This window comes from Microdochium trichocladiopsis (genome assembly GCF_020744255.1).
Source record: "Microdochium trichocladiopsis strain MPI-CAGE-CH-0230 chromosome Unknown B0I36scaffold_14, whole genome shotgun sequence".
Classification (NCBI taxonomy): Eukaryota; Fungi; Ascomycota; class Sordariomycetes; order Xylariales; family Microdochiaceae; genus Microdochium; species Microdochium trichocladiopsis.
The window spans coordinates 472,077-492,196 of record NW_025763557.1 but is presented as its reverse complement, the minus strand read 5'-3'; the positions used below and the strand labels follow the sequence as shown (position 1 = coordinate 492,196).

General features: G+C 51.9%; 4 protein-coding genes across 4 annotated transcripts; 1 reads left to right on the top strand and 3 right to left on the bottom strand.

Annotated features, from left to right (window-relative positions):
- Positions 1-3,988: 3,988 nt before the first annotated feature.
- Positions 3,989-4,736, bottom strand: B0I36DRAFT_355956 (uncharacterized protein; the record flags this gene model as incomplete). Its single annotated transcript, XM_046157507.1, has 3 exons — positions 3,989-4,247; positions 4,390-4,556; positions 4,722-4,736. 3 exons carry the CDS (start codon positions 4,734-4,736, stop codon positions 3,989-3,991), a joined length of 441 nt encoding a protein of 146 aa, XP_046004824.1.
- A 4,525-nt stretch (positions 4,737-9,261) lies between these two features.
- Positions 9,262-11,580, bottom strand: B0I36DRAFT_436613 (uncharacterized protein; the record flags this gene model as incomplete). Its single annotated transcript, XM_046162835.1, has 3 exons — positions 9,262-10,508; positions 10,575-10,971; positions 11,488-11,580. 3 exons carry the CDS (start codon positions 11,578-11,580, stop codon positions 9,262-9,264), a joined length of 1,737 nt encoding a protein of 578 aa, XP_046004823.1.
- A 579-nt stretch (positions 11,581-12,159) lies between these two features.
- B0I36DRAFT_339621 (uncharacterized protein) lies at positions 12,160-12,951 on the bottom strand. The gene has a single exon (XM_046155895.1). The coding sequence runs from the start codon at positions 12,944-12,946 to the stop codon at positions 12,251-12,253; it is 696 nt and encodes a 231-aa protein (XP_046004822.1). The 5' UTR covers positions 12,947-12,951; the 3' UTR covers positions 12,160-12,250.
- Positions 12,952-19,199: 6,248 nt separating this feature from the next.
- On the top strand, positions 19,200-19,910 carry B0I36DRAFT_355952 (uncharacterized protein; the record flags this gene model as incomplete). Its single annotated transcript, XM_046157506.1, has 1 exon — positions 19,200-19,910. One exon carries the CDS (start codon positions 19,200-19,202, stop codon positions 19,908-19,910), a length of 711 nt encoding a protein of 236 aa, XP_046004821.1.
- Between the last annotated feature and the right edge of the window lie 210 nt (positions 19,911-20,120).

The window sequence follows — 20,120 nt, the reverse complement described above, 5'->3', positions numbered from 1 at the left end:
TACATTTTCCCATATAAACCTGCTCAACCGCGTCGCACCGCGACCCGACCACCTGCATTGTGACCGTCAAAAAGGAAGCTATCGTCATGGTCGCAAAAGACTACCAATTGCGCGCCCTGCGCGCACTGGATGAAGTTGAGGCTGGCGTACCTGTCGCGACGGCTGCTAGACGACACGATGTCGACAGATCCTACCTACGTCGTCGCCTTGACGCGTGCCCAACCTTCAAGCAAAGGTACCAAGTCCGACAAACCCTCTCCGTGACCCAGGAGGATTATCTGGTCTCTTGGGCCCTCGACCAAGCAGCAATGGGCTATGCAGCTCCATTGAAGCAATTCAAGCACTTCGCGATGCGCCTGCTGGCTCTCGACAACCCCTCCGCACACCTCGGCAAGCACTGGTACCGACGCTTCATCCGCCGCAACCCGACCTTGAAGACCTCGAGATCACGACTTATTGAATACAAACGATACGACGGTGCCTCCAAGGCCAATATCGACATCTTCTTCGACCGCCTGACGTCATTGAAGGGCAAACGAGTACGGCCCGAGAACATATGGAACGTTGACGAGTGTGGCGTCGCGGAGGGCCTAGGTCACAATGGCTTCGTGGTCAGTGATGCCTTGCGCGACTTTACCTTGAAAAAGGACGGCGCCAGGAGCACCTGGATCGCGATAATTGAGGCCATTTCTGCTGGCGGTGGCTTCATCCCTCCCCTTGTTATTTTTAAGGGCCAATCCGTGCAGCAGCAGTGGTTTCCCGACGTCGAACTTGACAGGTGGAAGCATTGGTGTTTTGACACATCACCAAACGGGTGGACCAGCAATGATATTGCTCTGAAATGGCTCAAGGAGGTATTTATTCCCAACACCAAGCCTACGGATTCTAGAGAGTGGCGATGCCTTCTTCTCGACGGCCACAAGTCGCACGCAACAGAGGAATTTATGACGGAGTGCTTCATCAATAAAATCTGGCTGATTTACCTCCCGGCTCATACCTCACATGTTCTTCAGCCACTCGATGTGGGCGTGTTCTCGGCGGTGAAGGACCACTATCGTCAAGCGGTCGCGGAGGTTGCATATAACACTATGAACGAGTCCCCAGGCAAGCGGGAGTTCCTTGAAGCATACCAAATTGCGCGCAAAAGAAAGCTCAATAAGGAGAACATCTTAGGAGGCTTCAAAGGCACAGGGGTGTGGCCTCACAATCGGTTGAAGGCGCTGGGTTCCCGCTTCGTGATGCGGGACTATGAGGAGGTACGGGAGGCCCAGCAGAATCCCCAAAATCGGGCCCAAACGACGGTTTTAGAGCCAGATTTTTTGACGCCCTTGTGCGCAATTGACGTCAAAACACCAAAAACATCTCGCGATGTCTATAAAATGCATAGGGAGTTGGTAAAGTGTGGTGTACCTTTAGGGGCGGCGACCTGCAGGAAGCTCTTCAACAAGGTCGGGAAGGCAATCGACACTTCGAACATCGCGCGCACCACCGCAGAACACCAAAAAGACCGTCTCCAAGCTGCATTAGATGCTTCAAAGCCTGCTAAACGCCGCAGAGTCGATCCGGATCCCAATAAACAGTTTGTTCAGGTCGTAAACGTGGAGCGCGCAAAGAGGCAATTGCAGCTCGAGATGGGGGCGGACTTCAGCACGGATGACGACACCGACAGCAGCGACGACGAGGTAGAGATCATTGAAGACGACAGTGACGAGGAGAGCTGCATTGAGGTGCGGATCAATTGATTTGAAGCCTTTTTAACGAATGCTTGTTCAGTTATTGCAGAGTGACCATGTGGTCGGTGATGCCCTCATGCGCAGGTTGGGGGGTGGTCGCCATGCGCACTGGTCGCAATGGGGGGTCTAGACTTAGTGTTGTACGTGATACCTTATATATCGATGCAGCCTTTCGTACGCTTAATTTAGGGTCTGATTGAAGCGCATTTAGCGCGAGAATGATCTCTGATTCAATTGATTGTCGTGGCATACTTGTTCGTGGAGAAATTAAGGAAAGAAGAGGAGTAATTGAGAATTGCAGGAATACGACCCGGTCGCTTGTGTGACCCGCTTGCTTGTGGATTACGTTATCTAAAAAAAATTACTTAACGTAGTCCACATGTGAACGGGTCACACGGGTGAACGGGTCATTGCTTATCGCCGCTTATATATGAATTTTTAAACCTTTATAACTTCTTTATTCCAAGAGATATAAGCGCCTAGTTAAGTCTATTCGTAAACGATAAGAATAATCTATCTAGAACTAAGATATTTCATTCTTAAAATAACTATATTACCCTTAAACTAAGAATCTTACGTAGCTCGGTCTCCACCTTTCCTGTTTTACTACCTAAACTAGTATATGTACCTTTATTTATAATTTTCCTAGCTTAACTATTCTTATCGTTTACGAATAGACTTAACTAGGTCTTTATATCTCTTAAGATAAAGAAGTTATAAGGATATGAAAATCCTTACATAAGCAGCGATAAGAAATGACCCGTTCTGTTAAGTACTGGCCCTAGGTCTGAACAGATACTAGGCGTATTAGATTTACTACGAACTTGGGAAATAAAAGGAGGTAGTTCGCACTCTCCGTGAGCGCGTTACGGTTTTGTTAACCCCCCCTGTCTCCCCTTTTTTGACCCACCTAGGCTCGGGCCAGAGCCCGAGCCCGTAACACGTTCACCCGTGTGACCCGTTCACATGTGGACTACGTTAGACCCACATTTACTCCCTACTTATTGTTAAGTACTGGCCCTAGGTCTGAACAGATACTAGGCGTATTAGATTTACTACGAGCTTGGGAAATAAAAGCAGGTAGTTCGCACTCTCCGTGAGCGCGTTACGGTTTTGTTACCCCCCCCCTGTCTCCCCCTTTTTGACCCACCCAGGCTCGGGCCAGAGCCCGAGCCCGTAACACTTATAGAGATATAGTAAAGTTAGATTTCTTAACTATAGAGGAGATTTTTAAAGTTAAATATCTCTATAGTTACTTACTGTATAAAGCTAAAATCAGTACTTATAAAAGTTTATAGTCTTAGAAACTCAAAAATATTTAGTGGAGTTTAGTACTATTTATAATAAGTGAGATATTAAGGTTTCTAAAAACAGCCCTTAACTATAGGAAATTACTCTTTTAGGTTCAAGCTTTAAGGGCTAGCTTATGTAAAGATTTACTAGATTTAAACTAGGGTTATATAATTCTTTACTCTTTTAGCTATATTCTGTATATACTTATAAGCTTATATCTTATAAAATAGGGGAGGTAACAGGGGTCCTAAAAAGAGCAGTTTTAGCGATTTTGGTGGGGACTTGGTGGTCGCGAGGTACTCTGGTCGCGAGACGGGGGGCAGACTTAGCGGCTAAATATGGCGAAGTCAAAAAAGTCTGCTGGCTTCTTGGCCAGGGTTTGGCGCTGCTTCAGCTGCCGCGTCCAGAAACCGAATGCCAGATAGCTCGATGTCTGCTCGATGCCAATCCTGATCCGACGGCGAAGTGTCAAGACTCATGCTGGCTCTGTCAAGTGATCGTCCTGTGCCTGCCAGCCATCAACGGGCAAGGCCGTCGGGAGCTCAAGGGTAAAAAGCGCGGCCGGGGTTTGACATCAGAATAGACTGCACGGAATGCTCCCTCGTGAAGCAATCGCTACAGTTTTTGCCTGGGAGGAATTTCGCAGCCGGGGCAATTGGCTTGCTCCCCTAACTAGCCAGACATCGCAAAACGAGTTATGCATGTGGTCGTTCCTCGCTTAACATACTCAATTCCATCAGACGATACTTCCCTATCTCACACACCAGGTGACGGCCGGTTTTGCGTTGCTTTATGGCGGTCTTGCCGGTCTCTACTTACAGACAGTACCACTGGCCCTCCACCTTGATTTTTATGAATGGAAAAGAAGACCAGAACAATAGCATAAACTCAAATGACTCTGAACGGCTTTTGATACCGAGAAGACCGATCGTTTGAGACCGATGGCAGCAAACGCAGCGACATTAAGTCCATCGCAAGGACCTTGTTGTGCTATTGCCGCAGACGCTCACGCTGACCTTGGCTCGCGCTAGGGCTCGGTCGCTGGCTTTGAGCGTCGTGCTGGGGTTCTCAAAGGCGCGGTGCAAGCGCATGAGTCCAGAGTACTGGTTGGAGACGCCTAAAGAAGCAGGTCGACGGGAGAGGCGCGTAGACAGAGGGCATGTTCGCAGTTGCCGAAGTGGACAGAAGGCGCTGGCGCCACAGGCTTCAGCGCGGTGGCCACTACAACCAGACACCTACACTCCACAACCACCTTCTTGTTCGACCTGTCACGGCATAACTAGATCCGACCACCGGCACACCGCAACGCTGCCGCCTTGCGGCCTCGCCATCGGCCAGAATCGCGCCTGTTTCAATGTCATACCAATCCCAAGTCGCTCGCCGGGAGCGGTATATTTCTGAGCTCAATTCACCACGCGCGACACCGCCGACACCATGCTCACGCGACCATCGCAGTAATTGGCACAGGCCAAGCCAGGAGGAAACGCCGACCACAACGAGAACAATAGCACGACCACGGTCAGGCCGGCGCTGCAGGACGAAGGACATCACAGCCTGTTCTCGATCATCTTTCACTGTAGCCTAGTCCTTGGCTCTCTTCCCGTACAGACACTGACTTCCCTCACTGTCCGGACAGATCACAGAGTGTACGGCCGAGGCTATTTTTGAGCCATGCTTAATATCAGTTCGACGAACCTGCACAAAGCCCATTTGATGAAATCAATCTCAGGAAGTTAGCTAACGAACTGGCCACGTGCACCCGCTCCCCGTGGTTCTCCGTCCCAAGGTCTTCAGATTCATTTTCCACCCTGGTCACCGGAGCCCGGCAGTCCGATCACGGAATACCGACGTGGATTGCATCATAGACGATATCTCGAGTGCTCGGCAGCTACAACCTGATGAGTACCAACAACCAGCTACGGCAGCACCTTGGTGTCCCAGGCGACGCCACGTGGACCGGACAGGAACTGTAACGATCAACCCCACGAACAGCTATCTCGCGCATGCCAGAACCAGATCAGCCACGCATGTCAATAACATCCTGACCGATGACGTCACTGTAGCTACAGGACAAGGCGCTCTGACTGCGCCCTCGCGGACCGGGACCGCTCTCACTAGCTCATGCGTATTCATCGGCCAGGCTCATGCGCGCGAACACATAGACGAAAAGGTCGACAGAACAAGCTGGCTCCCAAGATGTCTCTTGCAAGTTGCATGGGGCGTAAGGTCAATTGAGAAGGACTTGTCATTCCAACAGACTAGAATGCAACATTGGCAGAAGTGGTCAACGGCGCAGAACCACTGTATGTCATCTTTATACGCTCCCCCAACAGCAGTCATCAAGGTAAGTTCCTGGGAAAAGAGGACCTGCACATCCGGGGTCTAGGTCTTGCCAGGTGAAATAGTCCCGACAATATACTCCAGCCCGGTGCCGCGAGCGGCTCCAGCGAGCGGCATGGCAACACGTGCTAAAAGAGTGTTGAGACTAAGGAAGGCCGCGAGTTGGCCGCGTAAGCAATTGACGGCATATATGCCCCAGGGATCAAAGCACGTGCCTGCAAGTAAGAAAGAGGTATATCATTGTTTGCATAACAGCACGCAGTGCGCAGGACCAACATGCGTCTCCGATGCCGGCCAACCTCCCATCCCCTCTTCAGGATCAGTGACCTCCCAAAACAGGCAGCTCAAATATCGTATCAACGACGGCGAATCGGGCAGCGGTCCGTTAAGCAGCCCAGCCTCTTCTGCTAGATATGCGGGGGGGAGGGGGGGGGGCGCTTCTTCACAGCCCCAAACAAAGAACAGAGCACAAGTAATTAGGTACAACAATAAAAGCTTTCGGCTGCAGTCCTGCTCTTGGATATCGAACGCCACTGAGGATAAGACTTGAGGCTAAGCATGATCAGATTTGGATGCTCAGTTTTGATGGCAGACGACGGAGCGGGCTTTGCTGTCTATTGCTGGGGAAATTACTTTACGAAGCCGCAACTCTACCACTCGCGATCATAATCGACCTGATGGAAACTTGACCCTCCGAGTTTCCCGAACCAGGTTCTGAACCGATGACTGGCTCATCTGAATCTTAGCGGTAATCCTTCTCCGTAGCACTTTACAATCACCACAGGGACAATACATTCAATGTTATGAGCGACCTCCCCGCGTTAGGCGCCCAATACAGCAAACATCCTGCGCCTGTCATTGCAAGGACAGCCCGGTGGTTCTCGATAATTGATGTGGCGCAAGGCGCGAGGATCGACACTAGGGGAAGAAGCCAGTAGACTAGGAAGACAGCAAATATGGATGAAAGTCCGTAGTCAAACTGCCCTCTTTGTATCACCTCCTTGCACATGTGTAGCGATGGCCGCCCTCGGTCGTAAGCCTCCACGTACTGCCAGGGGTAATAAAAGATCGAAGCATATGCAGCGATCAAGACGATTGAGCTCAAGTGGAATCCGAGCGATGAAATAGCTAGGAAGCCAAACGAGAACAGCCACAGATACATCATCGTGGCAGATGGTAATTGCAAGATGTCAAAAAGCAGAAGGACAGGGCAGAGCAAGCTGAGCCAAGACCAGAACCTGAGGTTGTCGTACAAGAAGATCACTATACGTATGGTCGTAGCTAGGAGTATTCGAGCCGCTCCCTCATAATATGTCGCCAGCACTGCGACGTGTCGCTTTTGCCAGGAACTATTATGCCCGAGGAACCCCACTCTCAGAGCAGTCCACAGGTGGCCAAGTCGTGATGGGCCATGGCGGATGTCGATAAGAAGAAGGGGCTAACCCGCAACGTTGTCAATTGTGAGTTCAGCGGAAATCAGACCAGCAGACGTCGTGACAAAGTCTGGTCTCGCTCTTATTATGTCGCCTAGAAGGTCGCTTTCTTCGAACACCGGTGCCGCACTGTCGGAAAGTGACATGCTGATATTGGAGAAGCACCGCCTCGACACCGCTCTGAATAAAACAAAAAGGTTGGAGAGGTACACTGGCAGAGGGCGCTGTTGGTATGGCCCACGAGTCACACAGATGGAAACCCTGGTTCCATCTGGTGCCTGCAACGAGAACTGAAGCTGTGCTTTCAAATCACAACTCCAGGACCGCGCTCGATCGCCTTCTATAAACCCTTTGGAGTCCGCACTTAAGTCTTGTCCTGGGAGATCCAGGATGGCGAAACCATCAGGCACAGAGCGCACCCAGACGTCGCATTGGACATTCGTGGATCTGAGCCGTTGGCCGGTGGCCGTTGAACCACCATGGGTAGCCAGGACAATGTCCTGTCGCGGCCACTGATGCCATTTCGGAGGAGAAATGAATGTTCTGTGATCGTTCCGTCACCTATCAGCGCGCCGCATGGAAGATCCACTCTTCAGTCAGCCGGAATGCGGAGGATCAAGAGGCGACGCCTTCGGGGTTCTGGAGGCTCATGCGCAGAAGCAAGCTTACGGGAGGACTTGGTAACTTGTTGTAACTGAGAGCGCTGCCTCATAGTCAATTGCCCTGCCGCAAAACCTTGTGACCCTGTCATGCGAGCTTAGTACTGCCAAGAGCATTTCAGCACACGGATGGCAATCAGATATAGCTGGCACTGGTGAAGGCACCTGGGTCCCGGACAGCAGAGCGTCGCCTCAGAGCCTGGGTTGTGGAAATTGCTTATTGTGGGCGCAAGAGAGCATACTTTCAGCTGTCACTTCTGCAACTGCCTCTCATCCATGAGAACGTGCCAGTAGAGTCAAGCTGAGGGGGCAGACCAACACTTGCGTCTCTCTGCCACCGAGGCACTAACTTCCTGGGAAGTTCTCGCCCCACGCTCCTCCTTTTCCCCACACCTTCTTGGCATCGCTGCTCACCCAGTTGAAGTTGAGATCAGCACCCCGCACAAGATCATCGAAGTCATGCTGGGAGACTTAAAGATACATGGCTATAATCCACCCTGTTTTGTACCTGCGCCAAAGTACAGCCTGCGGTGCAGAATGATGAGTACATCTTCAGACCGACCTCAGGCTGTAGTGGACATATGGTGGTCTATGGCTGTCCAGATAGCGCAGCTTAGCGGACCTACCCCGCTTTGACGTCCCCTAAGGAACCTCATCTAACCACTAAATGACGCCCTTGGGGCGGGTGGTTATTCTAGTCCAAAATATGACGAGACTCTCTCCGCCCGACAATGGGAGACTATCAATGCCTTAATAAACTTGCACCAAGAGCCACCTCTGCCTGGGTCAAATTATGTACCCCAGCGTAATGGAGCTTGTTGTTATGGATGGCAAAGCAATGTTATTTGTGTAACTATCGCGACTGTAGACGCTGTCATGAGAATTTGAATCTGTCTGGTTGAAGAGTGCTTCAAGCAGTCCTCGGTAGTCCCGTCGTGGGTTGCAGCTGCCCTGCCCAGGCGTCCACAATCCCACCTATTCCGAAGATGTGGAAAGCTGGCTTGTGCAGTCATTTGCCTCCGTGCTTCGAGGTTGCGAAGCGTTCGCTACACCTTGCCACTGAAATTACCCAAAGTCCATCCGGTTACCAAAGCTCCGAAGCCGTCGTACAAACACACGATGATCATGTCAAGTTTCCCCTATTTCTCGAGCCCTGGAACGAATAGCAGTCGGAGCATGGAACAACAGCAAGGAACAGGCGGACAAGTACGCTTGCATGGACCAGCTGATTCGACTCGATAGGCGTGCAGACACTTGTGACCAAGTAGGAGGAACCAAGAGCCACGAAAAGGATCCCACGCAGGCCGTGATCGTCAGTCTCGTATGTTGTATCTGTTGCCGCAGTAGCGGTATCTATTTTCGTGCTTTTGTCGGGACTTTGACGAGGTCGCGGGGGGGCAATGATATCTTTGAGTCCCAGGCCTATTGTCACGGCTATGTGGACGACCATTATAGGTGGAATATCGATAGAGCTGATGATGGTGGTTGACAATGTCGAGCCATCCTGGCAACCCATCCTTACAAAGCTTGGCCCGTCGTCAAATGTTTCTGCTCCGTAGAGATTCGCGGCACGCCTCCATTTCTCCAGATCCAAGGTCGAGACGAACTCGATTTGCGAGGAGCCAGAAGCCGCCTGCTCGGCGTGATACAATATCCCGAAGCAGGCGTACTCGTTGAATGGATCATTGCTGGTGTCCGTTGGCCGGTCCTCTCTGTGCTGGACGGGAACTCGCCGTTGGTGGTCTCGCTGGTCGAGTCGTGAGTCAGGCTTGACACGATCATAGTGATATCTGCATGTCTGTTTCAATCTTTCGTGACATGTGGCATGTCGTACGGCTGACTCCGAAAGAGCTCCTTCATGCCGGTTTGATCGATGAAATAGTCCTTGACCGACTTGTGGATGAACTGTACTTTGGGCTGATGACCTCTCGTTGCTTCAGCTAGTCCTCGCGATGTGCTTGTGATGAAACGTGTGAGGACCTCGTCCGTGACACTATCGGCGTCCCATGACGCATAGCTTTCTTCCGACCTTGGATCGAGCCCTATCATCATGGCCTGATAGTACTCCTCGGGCGACAGGGGCGCTGACGCGTAAGAATTCACTGGACACAGAGCTTGAATTCCTCGATGTCTCTCTGATCTCTGTGGATCATGTCCCTTGAAGAGGTCGCCAAGTCCAGGTGGTAATCGCTCCAAGCGCTCTGCCAGTCTGGAAGCGTCAACACGGCCCTGCCTCAGATCTTGCGATAGCAGATTGAGCACCAATACTGCCCACAGGAAGACACCTTGTGCCTTTTGCATGATCGTTCTTTCAAGGCACTCCTGGAGCCCTACGGGCCAACCTGAGAGCTCCGACTGGACGTACCGCCGAAGGTCCCGGGCGTGGCCCTCCTGCTCATCTAGAACGATCTGCAGCCCGTTGCGCATGTCGACCACGGGATAAGGCCGACTGGAGAAACAGATGCGGAGAGAAACAGCATTTGCGAAAGCGGTTCTGGCCTCCTGTTGGAAACCCTTGACCATCGCCAGGCCTTCTTCCTCGTCGCACTCGTCTAGAGCATCAATAAACAGTGTCACGCACAGCGTCCGTAGCATCGATACTGCTTTTGTCAAAAGGTTGCGGAGCTTGTTGAGCGACCAGGTGGGACTTTCGTGACTCTCGAGCACAGCCTGGAGCTGTGGGACCTCCCTCAGTAGCTGGAACAGGATTGAGCGGTACATGCCAGGCGTTGACCGCTCCAACTCGCCACCCCGGGCGTGGAAGAAGAATGACAGAACGATATGGTCGGATCCCGCCCCTTCCCGAGTGGTCTCGAAAAGGTACTTCATAATAGTGGACTTCCCGACGCCGGCCTTGCCTCTGATCCAAAAGAAGCCATGGTGTGAGAATAGTTGACTGGGGTCCAACCAATCGAGATAGGATGGATGCTGGGTGATCCATCCACAAGTGTCGTCCTGAGGGTCGGTGATGTCTTCGTATCGGGAGTCTATCTGTGCGAACCAGAGACTTTTGAAGACTTCGCGCTGGCGCTCCATGTGCGTTGCCCACTCTAGCACCGGGATCACGACGTTGGTGCTTGGAGTGAGTTGGACGGCTTTCGGCTTGTTTTACGCACCTGACTTCTCGGCCTCGCTACCGCCAGCCACGGCAGCCGGTCGTGCAACTGTAGCAGTGTGCAACAGAAACAGTTTCGCAAACACCGCCGCTGCGGCTGATGCATAGTCCTGCCACTCCTTCTTTTTGTGAGAGTCTGCGTAATCGCAAATGCCTCTGATGACGAGACTTGGAAAGTCGTGCTTGAGACCAGCGGCCTCCATCTCGATGCAAAGAGCACCATGTGTCTTTCCAATGCGGTCGCGTAGCCTCGCGTTCTTGAAAACCTGATCGCCAGAGGCAATGGTGCCGTAGTGCACTACCGGCCCATCACCGTCCCGCCGCTTTCCCCTGATGGCCAATCTCGAGCTGTCGCATATCTCACAGCCTCTTGTATTATCCTTGTGCTCGTAATTGCTCTGGTAGAGTCCATCAAAGAGCCTCTTCCGATCAAGGAGGTGCCAAAGTGACGGATGAGTGTGTCGCAAATCTTCGAGCTTTAGGCCGATGGACTGCGGTTCAAGCGAAGCCCGCATAAGTGATAGTGTTGATCCGATAGAGCTGTGCAGGCTATATATCGTGCTTGTGTGCAAGAATTCTCCGCCTTTGAGCTGCTTCCCGAGGTCATGCTGCACGATCCGCTGCCCAACAACGACGTCGCCCAGCCTGACGTCTGCGGGGAAGGGAACTCCACTGGCGATGCCGACGAGCAGAAACACCTGGATGCTGGGAAAGCTGCGTCGCATGTGGACGGCGACATTGGCAGCGCTGTTGTTGCCGTAGTCCCCCGAGGGCAGGCATGCCAAGACGACGTTGTGATGGTGGATGCGCCCAAAGGCATAAGTGTTGTGATCGTCACTGTCGCGGGGGAGAGTCTCATGCTGCTAGTCGAGGCAAGCCAGGGCGGCTCGCGGCTCAAGCGGGAGAGCACTCACCCAGCCTACGCTGTACTCGTCTCTTCGCGGCAAGCGCTCTGGCTGCGTTGGACGGCAACCTCTGAGTCCAGTCGCCATCTTGGACCGGTCCATGTCTTGGGGAGTGGTTGAGGCGTCCTGGATCCTGGCCGCTGACACGCGCCGTAACCAACCTGGGTGGCACGGAAGTGATTGTCGAAAGCGCGGGCCAGATGATGAATTGGAAGGTATGAAGATGGGAGGCCTTGCCACGCTGTCAGTCTGACCTTATGCAGGTTGGTTCAGCCCAACAGTCAGCCCTGACCCCTCTTTCTGCTACTCGCAGACAGGGAGGGGTATCCCAGGCTTCATGACATTGACATGGGCGGGAAGGTCTGTCTCACAATGATTGGACAGCGGTTGTGCCGAGTTCACAGGCGACAGCGGGCCAATGAGTCTGATGGGTAAGGAGGTGGAGGGTATACGGGTTTGAGACGGTACACCGTCAAGCCCCAGGCCACCACAGAACATCGTAATCCTTCGAACAGTCCCACACTTGCGCAGCGGTGTCGTGACTGTCTGCTGTGAGTGCTGAGTTTGAAGGTCGAGATAGTTACTAGTCAAACCCCCATTTGTCGTAAAAGGATGCCAGGGGATCTTAGGAGAGACCGGAGCTAACATTGGGTGACCAACAACAGTATTCATTTCGCTCGACTCTGTGGGATTCTATTCACATCTTAGAATATGTCTATTGCGATTGACAACGGCAGGGCAAGAGGAAAAGAGGAAGAAGAGTTCAACAGAATCAAGCAGTCTCAGCAATCATGTCCAACACTTGCCAACGAGAAGCGATGCCAGCGTGATCCCGCTCCGCCGTTGCCACCACGGCGATGAATTCCTGCGCCTCGTCGCCGTCGAGGGTGATGACGATCTCGTCGGCGCTGTCCTCGTCGGCGTCATCGCGGCTCCCGGTCCTGGTCGAGGGCTGCATGAGGCAGTAGGATGCGGCGCCGTAGCCTGGCGCGACCTTGCGGATACGATCCGGCGCCCGCGGCGCAGGGAAACAGGGGAAACCCCAGCGGATCGGCATCGTCTTGTCCCGCGTGCTCTGGCCCATGAAGCGCCAGGTGTTGAAGAAGAACGCATAAGGGTCGGCCTCGTCGGCGCAGAGGTGGATGCCCTGCGGACTCCCGCCTGTGCGGAAGTAGTCCTTGAACGCCTGTTCGTGCATGTGAGTAAAGACGGGAAGATGCGCAGTCTTGATCGCTTTGCTGATGTGAATCTCGAGCTCGCGAACCTCGGCAGGGTCGTCGAGGGCTCGGAGCAGGCGCGAGACGGAGTACGAGGTCTTGCTATAGATGGCGTGGTTGCCCAGCTCGTCGTCCGCGCGGCTCAGCCCGACAGCAAAGAGCAAGTGAGCCAGAGGCTCCTGCTCAGGAACTGGCATGTAGATAGTTCCTGGCTGCTTCTGGAGCCGCCCTGCACGGTGCCTCGCGACCATTGTCAAGATCCAGGCCTGTGCAGCCCTCTTGCAGAACCTCGAGCACGAGTAGGCGACCTTGGTGGCCTTGTGAGGCGTCCACACCCGCAGGAGAAGTTGGGTCTTGGGGCCAGGAGATACGACGGTGACTTTGCGAGCAAGAGGCCCTGACTCGTAGCCGTCTGCGATGTAGGCACAGTGCTGGTCGAAGAGGGCCTGGTCGTCTTTGGAGGGACCTGTTGTACCGGTGGAACCAGGCGAAGGAGTCGTGAGATCTGCTCGTAAGGGCTCCTTGCGGTCGATCTCCTCGAGTCGAAGCTGGCGGTGGTTGAAGCCATCCTTTTGACCACAAGTCGTAGCTGCGAGAGTCTCAATGAGATACTGGCACGAGAGACCATCCGCGACAGTGTGGTGCAGGAAGGTGACAACTGCAAAGCCGTCCCGGTACCAACACAGGGCTACGCGGAAGACGGGGTCGTTGCCGGCGAGGGGCATTGCAAACTCGGGTCTTATGCAGTAGCTAGGGCCGTAGTGCTTGTCCTCGAGATGAGCAAACGAGACCTGTCGATAGTCGATTTCCTTGACACTTATCTCGTGGAGCTCGGGCAGGGGTTGAAGGCGCAAGTGGATAAAGCCTGTCTCGTCCTCACAGAGGACGCCACCCAGGGACGGCTGGATAGAAATCAGGTCCCTTATCGCTTGCTGCAGATGGACCCTGATCGCTCGAGTATCCTGATCGACTGAAGTGCGGAAAAAGTGAGCAACGGTGACATAGCACCGAGGCGCGATTTGACAAAATACCGATGCTAGGGGTGGCATATTGACGCTTGGAGGGCTGGGATGCAGCTTATCCGTGTGCGGTCAAACCTCCTTCCGTAGGCGAGTGCTGGATGGAAAGAGTGGAACCGTCTGTAGGTTGGTACAGCAGATGTTGGTCAAAGAAAATATCATTGAGGCGTATATAATTGATATGTGAGGGATACCGCCGCTGACAAAAGTATGCGACTTGAAGTTGTCTACATATAATATTTGGGAAATCTTGCTCGCGGACTAGGAGAGAGAGTCTTTCAGAAGGGTGTCTTTATAAGCAGGTTCAGAGCTCGGATTGACCGATGACACGAGGACAAAGCCTTCAAGTTGTGATCATGTGAATGTTGTGGAGTATTGACTTTCGCAATGTGGGGCACCGTCACGTCGGTTAGAACACCGACACAGCGGAACAGTAGATCTACACAGCAGGGACCAGCCCGGGGTGATTGAGAGTTGGACGGAAATGCGAGACGAAATAAGAACCACGTGTGTGGGTGCACAAGGGTCGCGGGATCGCGGACGAGCATACGCGGCGGCTAATGGTATGCGGGAGGGCCTTCAATGCGCGAGAAGGAGGGGTCCCACAGTTGTGACAGCGTCCTTGGTGTTGCCCGAACGAATAGGAGTCTTTTCCGTGGCCGACTAGGTTACTCAGACCGCCACGATCTTCACCACGTGGTTGGAAATTCCTGACAGGGGTTGACAACGAGGTGTCGAGTTCCGCGGGATAGTGGCCGACTTTTTCCTGTAACCGCTGCCGGGGAAGTTGGTGGTCAGAACCCGGAACACTGCCGCGGTTCTTCCGGTTGGCTAATGTGGACCAAGGACCGGGGACCAGGGGCAACACCGGTGTAGGAGATCTCTAGATACGTTACTTCAGAGATGCCCACAGGCCCCGCAACCACTCGCGAGGGGCTTTAGCAGCATTGCAGAGCGAGATGTCATTATGCAGCGAATGTAAGATAATACTTGTTCAACTGTGTCTCGGTCTGGAAGATGTCCTTCGCACCAATTGGAACCCTTCGGGACCTTTGCAGAAGCAAGCTTTTGCTTTCTGCTCATGTATGCCCTTGTCTCCGGCTTTCGGCACTCAGGGAGGCATTGCTTCGCCGCTATTCCCGGTCGATGTCTCCACTGTTCTCCCTTTATCGTGCGGGGGGCGTACCGTCCGGGGTCCGGAGTCGGAGCAGTCCGACGACTGGTCATGGCTGGTTCGCAACGGCTAGTTGCGGGACCCCGGCGGCACGCCTTTTCAAGTACAAGGCACCGCTCCTTTCGCGTGGTGACCTGCCCTCTTTGAAGTACACGGCACCAACCGGCACAGATAAGACGCAAGACCCTGAGATCATCGGCAAGGTCGGCCATTGCGTGTCCGTTGCTTGAAGATGCGGTCATCCTGAATATGAATGGAATAGACCGTGAGAGCTAGCTGTAACAGGTTCGTCAATGGCTTTCGACAGGTGAAATGGAACATGGCCAAGGTACACGTGCGGGGTCGCGTGGAGAGAATGAGAATCCGGCCCATATCGGAAGTCCTTCAATTCAATAAGTGAAGGAATGCGATTAAACGCTGAGGAGCACGAAATGGCTATGATGACCGCCCCACCTACCTGCACGCGCATCATTGTTCGTCACCCTGGCATTGCCAAGAAAAGGTGGGTCGTGCTTAAAGAAAGTTATGGTTTGCTAAGGTGGACACCGATTTCGAAGTCGACTGTACTAGAGCCTTGAAATTCTGTATAAAGTAGTCTCTTAGGTTCTTGGGACGCAAGTGGGTAGGTTTGACTAAATAATGGATTACATGCCCCTCAGGGTTCAATGCCCGTTTGGGACGATGACTTACATAGACGACATTCTATGCACTCACTCTAGCGGAGACAGTATATCATGGCATTGTTTGCAGGAACCTCAATATCTACTACTTGTCATGGGTGAAAGAAGGAGGCGAATCATCCGCGTCGCTATGTACCAACGGACCTTCTTCTCCAGGAGAGCGCTCAATCGAACGTATTATAACCATGTACGATGATTTCCGCACGGGATCTACACTAGCTGCTGTCAAATGGAGAAATATCGAAGAGCCCACATGGGAGGATCTCAGGACTCTAGTAGAGAGAGGAAGCCAAACAGCGAAAGACAAGACACTTGCCTATCAAAAGGAGATAGTTCTACGTGAGAGGGAATACCTTGGCGATACTCTCATCAAGAGGTCTCTTAACCAGACCGCGGAGCCCGCGTGGTGACGCAAGAAGTGTCGCCGAAAACAGAACAAATCAATCAAATACAGTTAGGCCATAAGGATTTTTCGGTTAGGCAGAATGAGTTGTCTTCCCAATATCCGAGTATAGTACGCCTTCGCGCCTTCACGAATGAAGAATGATTGTAACTGCATACCAGCTGTGGGACAACTGAGACAACCAGTAGTGCGGGGTTAATCCCGAGGACCCACCATAGAGATAAGGTAATCAGGGACCCATTCAATACTAAGGACCACTCAATTACCAGGATCAAGCTATCCAAGACCACAGTAACCACGGTGGTGCATTGATTACAGCGGGCTCAAACATCTTTATAAAATTCTGATAAGAAGGAGCGGTGCATATAGTCCCGATCGTTTTCTGGCAGCAAAGCCACTATATTGTCTCAGTACCTAGCCTCAGCGCCGCCGTTCCAACCCTTATCGATCTTGTCAATCAACCGACCCTCTCCTAAGGTACTTCCAAACCCCAGAGGCGCCGCAGCAACTAGGGAGTTAGAATCGTGTAGACTAGTCCTTTTGGAACCTCAAGCCCCTGGCTGATGGTCGATCCTGGGGGCGGGATCATGACGTGTAACACGGAGGAGATATCGTAAAAGCATATGACGAAAAGTGCCAGACTACGTTACAGAAACAAAGATCATCAAATCACACCATGAGTGGCCCTCACAATACAATATAAAGATAAGTCATAGAAGCCAGTTTAAACAGCACCACTATGGGATTCAGCATCACTCTCCATAACGACAGGCTGCAAGATATCTGGCCCTCTTTCCATTTTGCTTCTGGTGTTCAAATGCAACCTATTCTCCCTGGTGTTCTCCGGCCAAATGGATCGTACACGGCTCTCCTCCAGGATGAGGCCAATGCTGGCCGTCTTTGGGCAAGACAATACTGCGAGGATGGGCTAACTGTGCGATAGGAGACTGCGGATCATCGACTGCTGGAGTCATGCTTCAGATAACACGACACTGTTCGAGTTCACACTGAATGCGAACACGTTTTGATATGATATAAGTCTAGGTAGGTAGCAGATTCGGGCTTTTAGCCTGGAGTTCTATTGATTGACCTGTAAAGGTGGACGCTTTCACCTGCGGTATCACCGTCGTTCCTGAAGTGGAAGACGGCATGAGGTGTAAAACTATTGCATGTCCGTATGAATCTATACTTGGTACGTCTCATCAACCTCCCCTTTGCCCAAAAGAGAACTTGATACTTGAAAAAACTGCAACAGGACAAGCGACGACAGCGCCGTATTGCCTCTCAGATTGTAGGTTATACGGATCCGATGAATACTGTTGTAGGGGCGGTACGCCACAGTCGTGTCAACCAAGCAGTACATGGTTCAAGAATGTGAACGCATGCCCGGATGCCTATAGTTATGCTTTTGATGATGCATCGTCGTTGTGGGGCTGCGACGTGCAAGACGTGAACCATATCTCTGTCCGTTTTAATTGTCCTTAGCATAGACATAGGAATAGTTGTAGGCAATAGATAACATTGCATTATTAGTGCCGTGTCCGAGGTCCAGGAGGAGAAAGGAACCACGAATCTGCAAAATATTGTGTTCGGGCCGTGCGTTTATACTCGATTAGGGATTTGTTCATACAGTGGTACTATTACACCTTGATTTTCCACCTAATTGAACTTTGCACCTGAGCTTCGTTTTCTTTGCCTACCGCGTCGAGAATGCCATAATGAGCCATTCCTTCACGAGTGCGGCATTATTAGTTCGGTATTAATGCAGCTGGCACCCCCCTCCAGAATCGTGTTTAGTCCCATCTGGGAACGCCCTCAATCGGGCTCCTGGACCAGAGTGAACCTCGCCGGCATTACCGCTGTATCTGGCAAGCGGTGAACTGCCTTAAGTCATACCCTTTAGTTATAGTGGTTGTTTCGTCCCCTATTAGAAGAAGCTGCCCCCGTAAGATAATATGCCCTCGAATATAACGATGGATCGAATATCTTAATAGCTGTTTGCTTAATTTTACCCATTAGCTAACCTCAAGCCTACGGTCGGCTGAAGCACCACAGACAGCGTCCCTATCCCTCAATATATTATCGTGTAAGGACGATAAACCATAAGGTAAGTCAGGTAGCAGTCGGGATGTCTGGTAGGGGGTTGCACTTAGAGTTCTAAGTTCTCGGGACCGGAGCGCCCGCGTTTCGGTGTCGTGGCGACAAGCCCAGTGCAGCCCCCAGTGTCCCACTGTCTGCACGTCCGTACCATGGTACTTGTAGCACAGTTGTGCAAATTGTGCATCCCCACCATATCGACACCAATCGGTGCCAGGCCTACATCACTCAATCAGCGCCTGTGGCTTTACATCTCGTCACTCTACAGCGGCTTAGTCAAGCAATCCTTTGACAACAAGAAGTTCTTGTAAGATCAATTTGATGAGTTCTGAGCCCCTACGAATGACTGGGAGTTTACCAAGAAAACATAAGACCGACCCAGAGACTAATTATCTATCCGTGCCTAGCACCTGAAGGGATGCAGGCCTCTCAAACCCCGTCTAGATCACCTTTATGTCTGCCAGCGTGTTTCACAGCCTTTGAAGACTGCGCATCCGACCTCGGACGAAAACAGGTCCAATGAAAATGCCCCTGACCAAAAGTCTACGCACAAGCGGCTAGTTGAGTTTCGTGTTTGGCTCGAGCGGGTGAAGACCCTTGTGGCCTGGTTGGTGAGCAGGTGAGGCCTCTCGTACAACCATACCCATAAGCGACCGCACCATTCTTATTGTGCTACTTTCGGGATCTCATTTTGGCATACTCCTTGTTCAATGTGTTTGTGTGAGCCTTCTGGCTTGCATGTCTTTTTGGTTTGGGTTTGTTTGAACCCCACTTGAGGTTTGCGGGAACCGTGGGGGTTTGTTTGGGGTTGTTCGGGTTTGTTTGTGTTTTTTGGGAACCCCACTTAAGTTCGTGAGACCCCTGGGGGTTTGTTTGGGTTTGTTTGTATGCCTTGACTTCTTATTAGGTGGAGTTGCATTTCCTCCGACCTACTGTCGACCATTGGACGAATGTAGCCATAACAGTTGTGGAGTTAAATGTTGGCGCAAAAGCTATTTCGTAAGTCTACTGATTGTTGTCCAAGTCATCGAAACCTTTATAGGATGGTGAGGCTCTTCGCTGTTTGCACTTGGATCACACAAGCAGTCCTAGGCCGGCAAGTCCTAGTGCTGTGGCCCCGACACGACGACAATGGATTGCGATAATCTCCTGGAATGGATGTCACGCTTCAACAACCAACTGAACAACATTTGCGAAAAGGTCAACAATCTTCAAGGCGACCTTCAGATCCTTCGTCACGATGTGCAACGACTATCTTCTCAACGACACACAATTGTGAGGGCAGAGGCCCCACTCACGCCAAAAACACGAGGAAAAGTGAGGCTTTACTATCCGGATGGGACAAAGTCTCCTCCCATACCATATGTAACGCACATCCAATTCGCCTTTTTTAAGAACGGCAACAACCCGATGCCTCTCAAGTCCTTGTATCAATGGTTGACACTACACACGGATGTCCATGATCTAAACAAGTCATCATGGCAGAACAGTGTCAGGCACAACTTGAGTCTCAACAGTGCTTTTTGGAATGTCAAGGACGAGAAGGTGTGGTACGTCGATCCAAACACAACCGTAGCATTGCTACACAGTGAATATTGGCAGTACTTCCTTAAGGCTTTCCCTGGCTTTATGGACGATACAAACTTGTCTGTGCACCCGGCACTGTTAGAACAGCCATCAACGTCGCACAATGCCAGATTTTATCCCTTCGAAAAGGACCTTCTCGGGGGAAATATAGACGAGGCCATTTATAGAAATATCTTGAATGAGCTAAGCACGTGCGATCAGGACACTGATGGTTCTATGAGCCTGGTTACGCAGAGTCACGGTTACCTATTATGAGTTGGCCATACTCGGTCTCACCCAGCATTAGGACTTTCGTTTTACTCGGACTTTAGTTTCTCCTACCCTCTTTCCGTGCTCGAAACGTCATCTTTAGCTTTATTCATGCGACTCCTTGTCTGGTTGGATGCATCACCCCTCTGTCATCAGGGCCTCTCCTTAGGAGTAGTCAGGCAACAGCGAGATTTAACGACATTCAACGCGTTGTCC

Bases quoted from the DNA above. Each gene is read 5' to 3' on its own strand.
- B0I36DRAFT_339621 (XM_046155895.1), bottom strand. From the start codon at position 12,946: ATGGTCGCGAGGCACCGTGCAGGGCGGCTCCAGAAGCAGCCAGGAACT.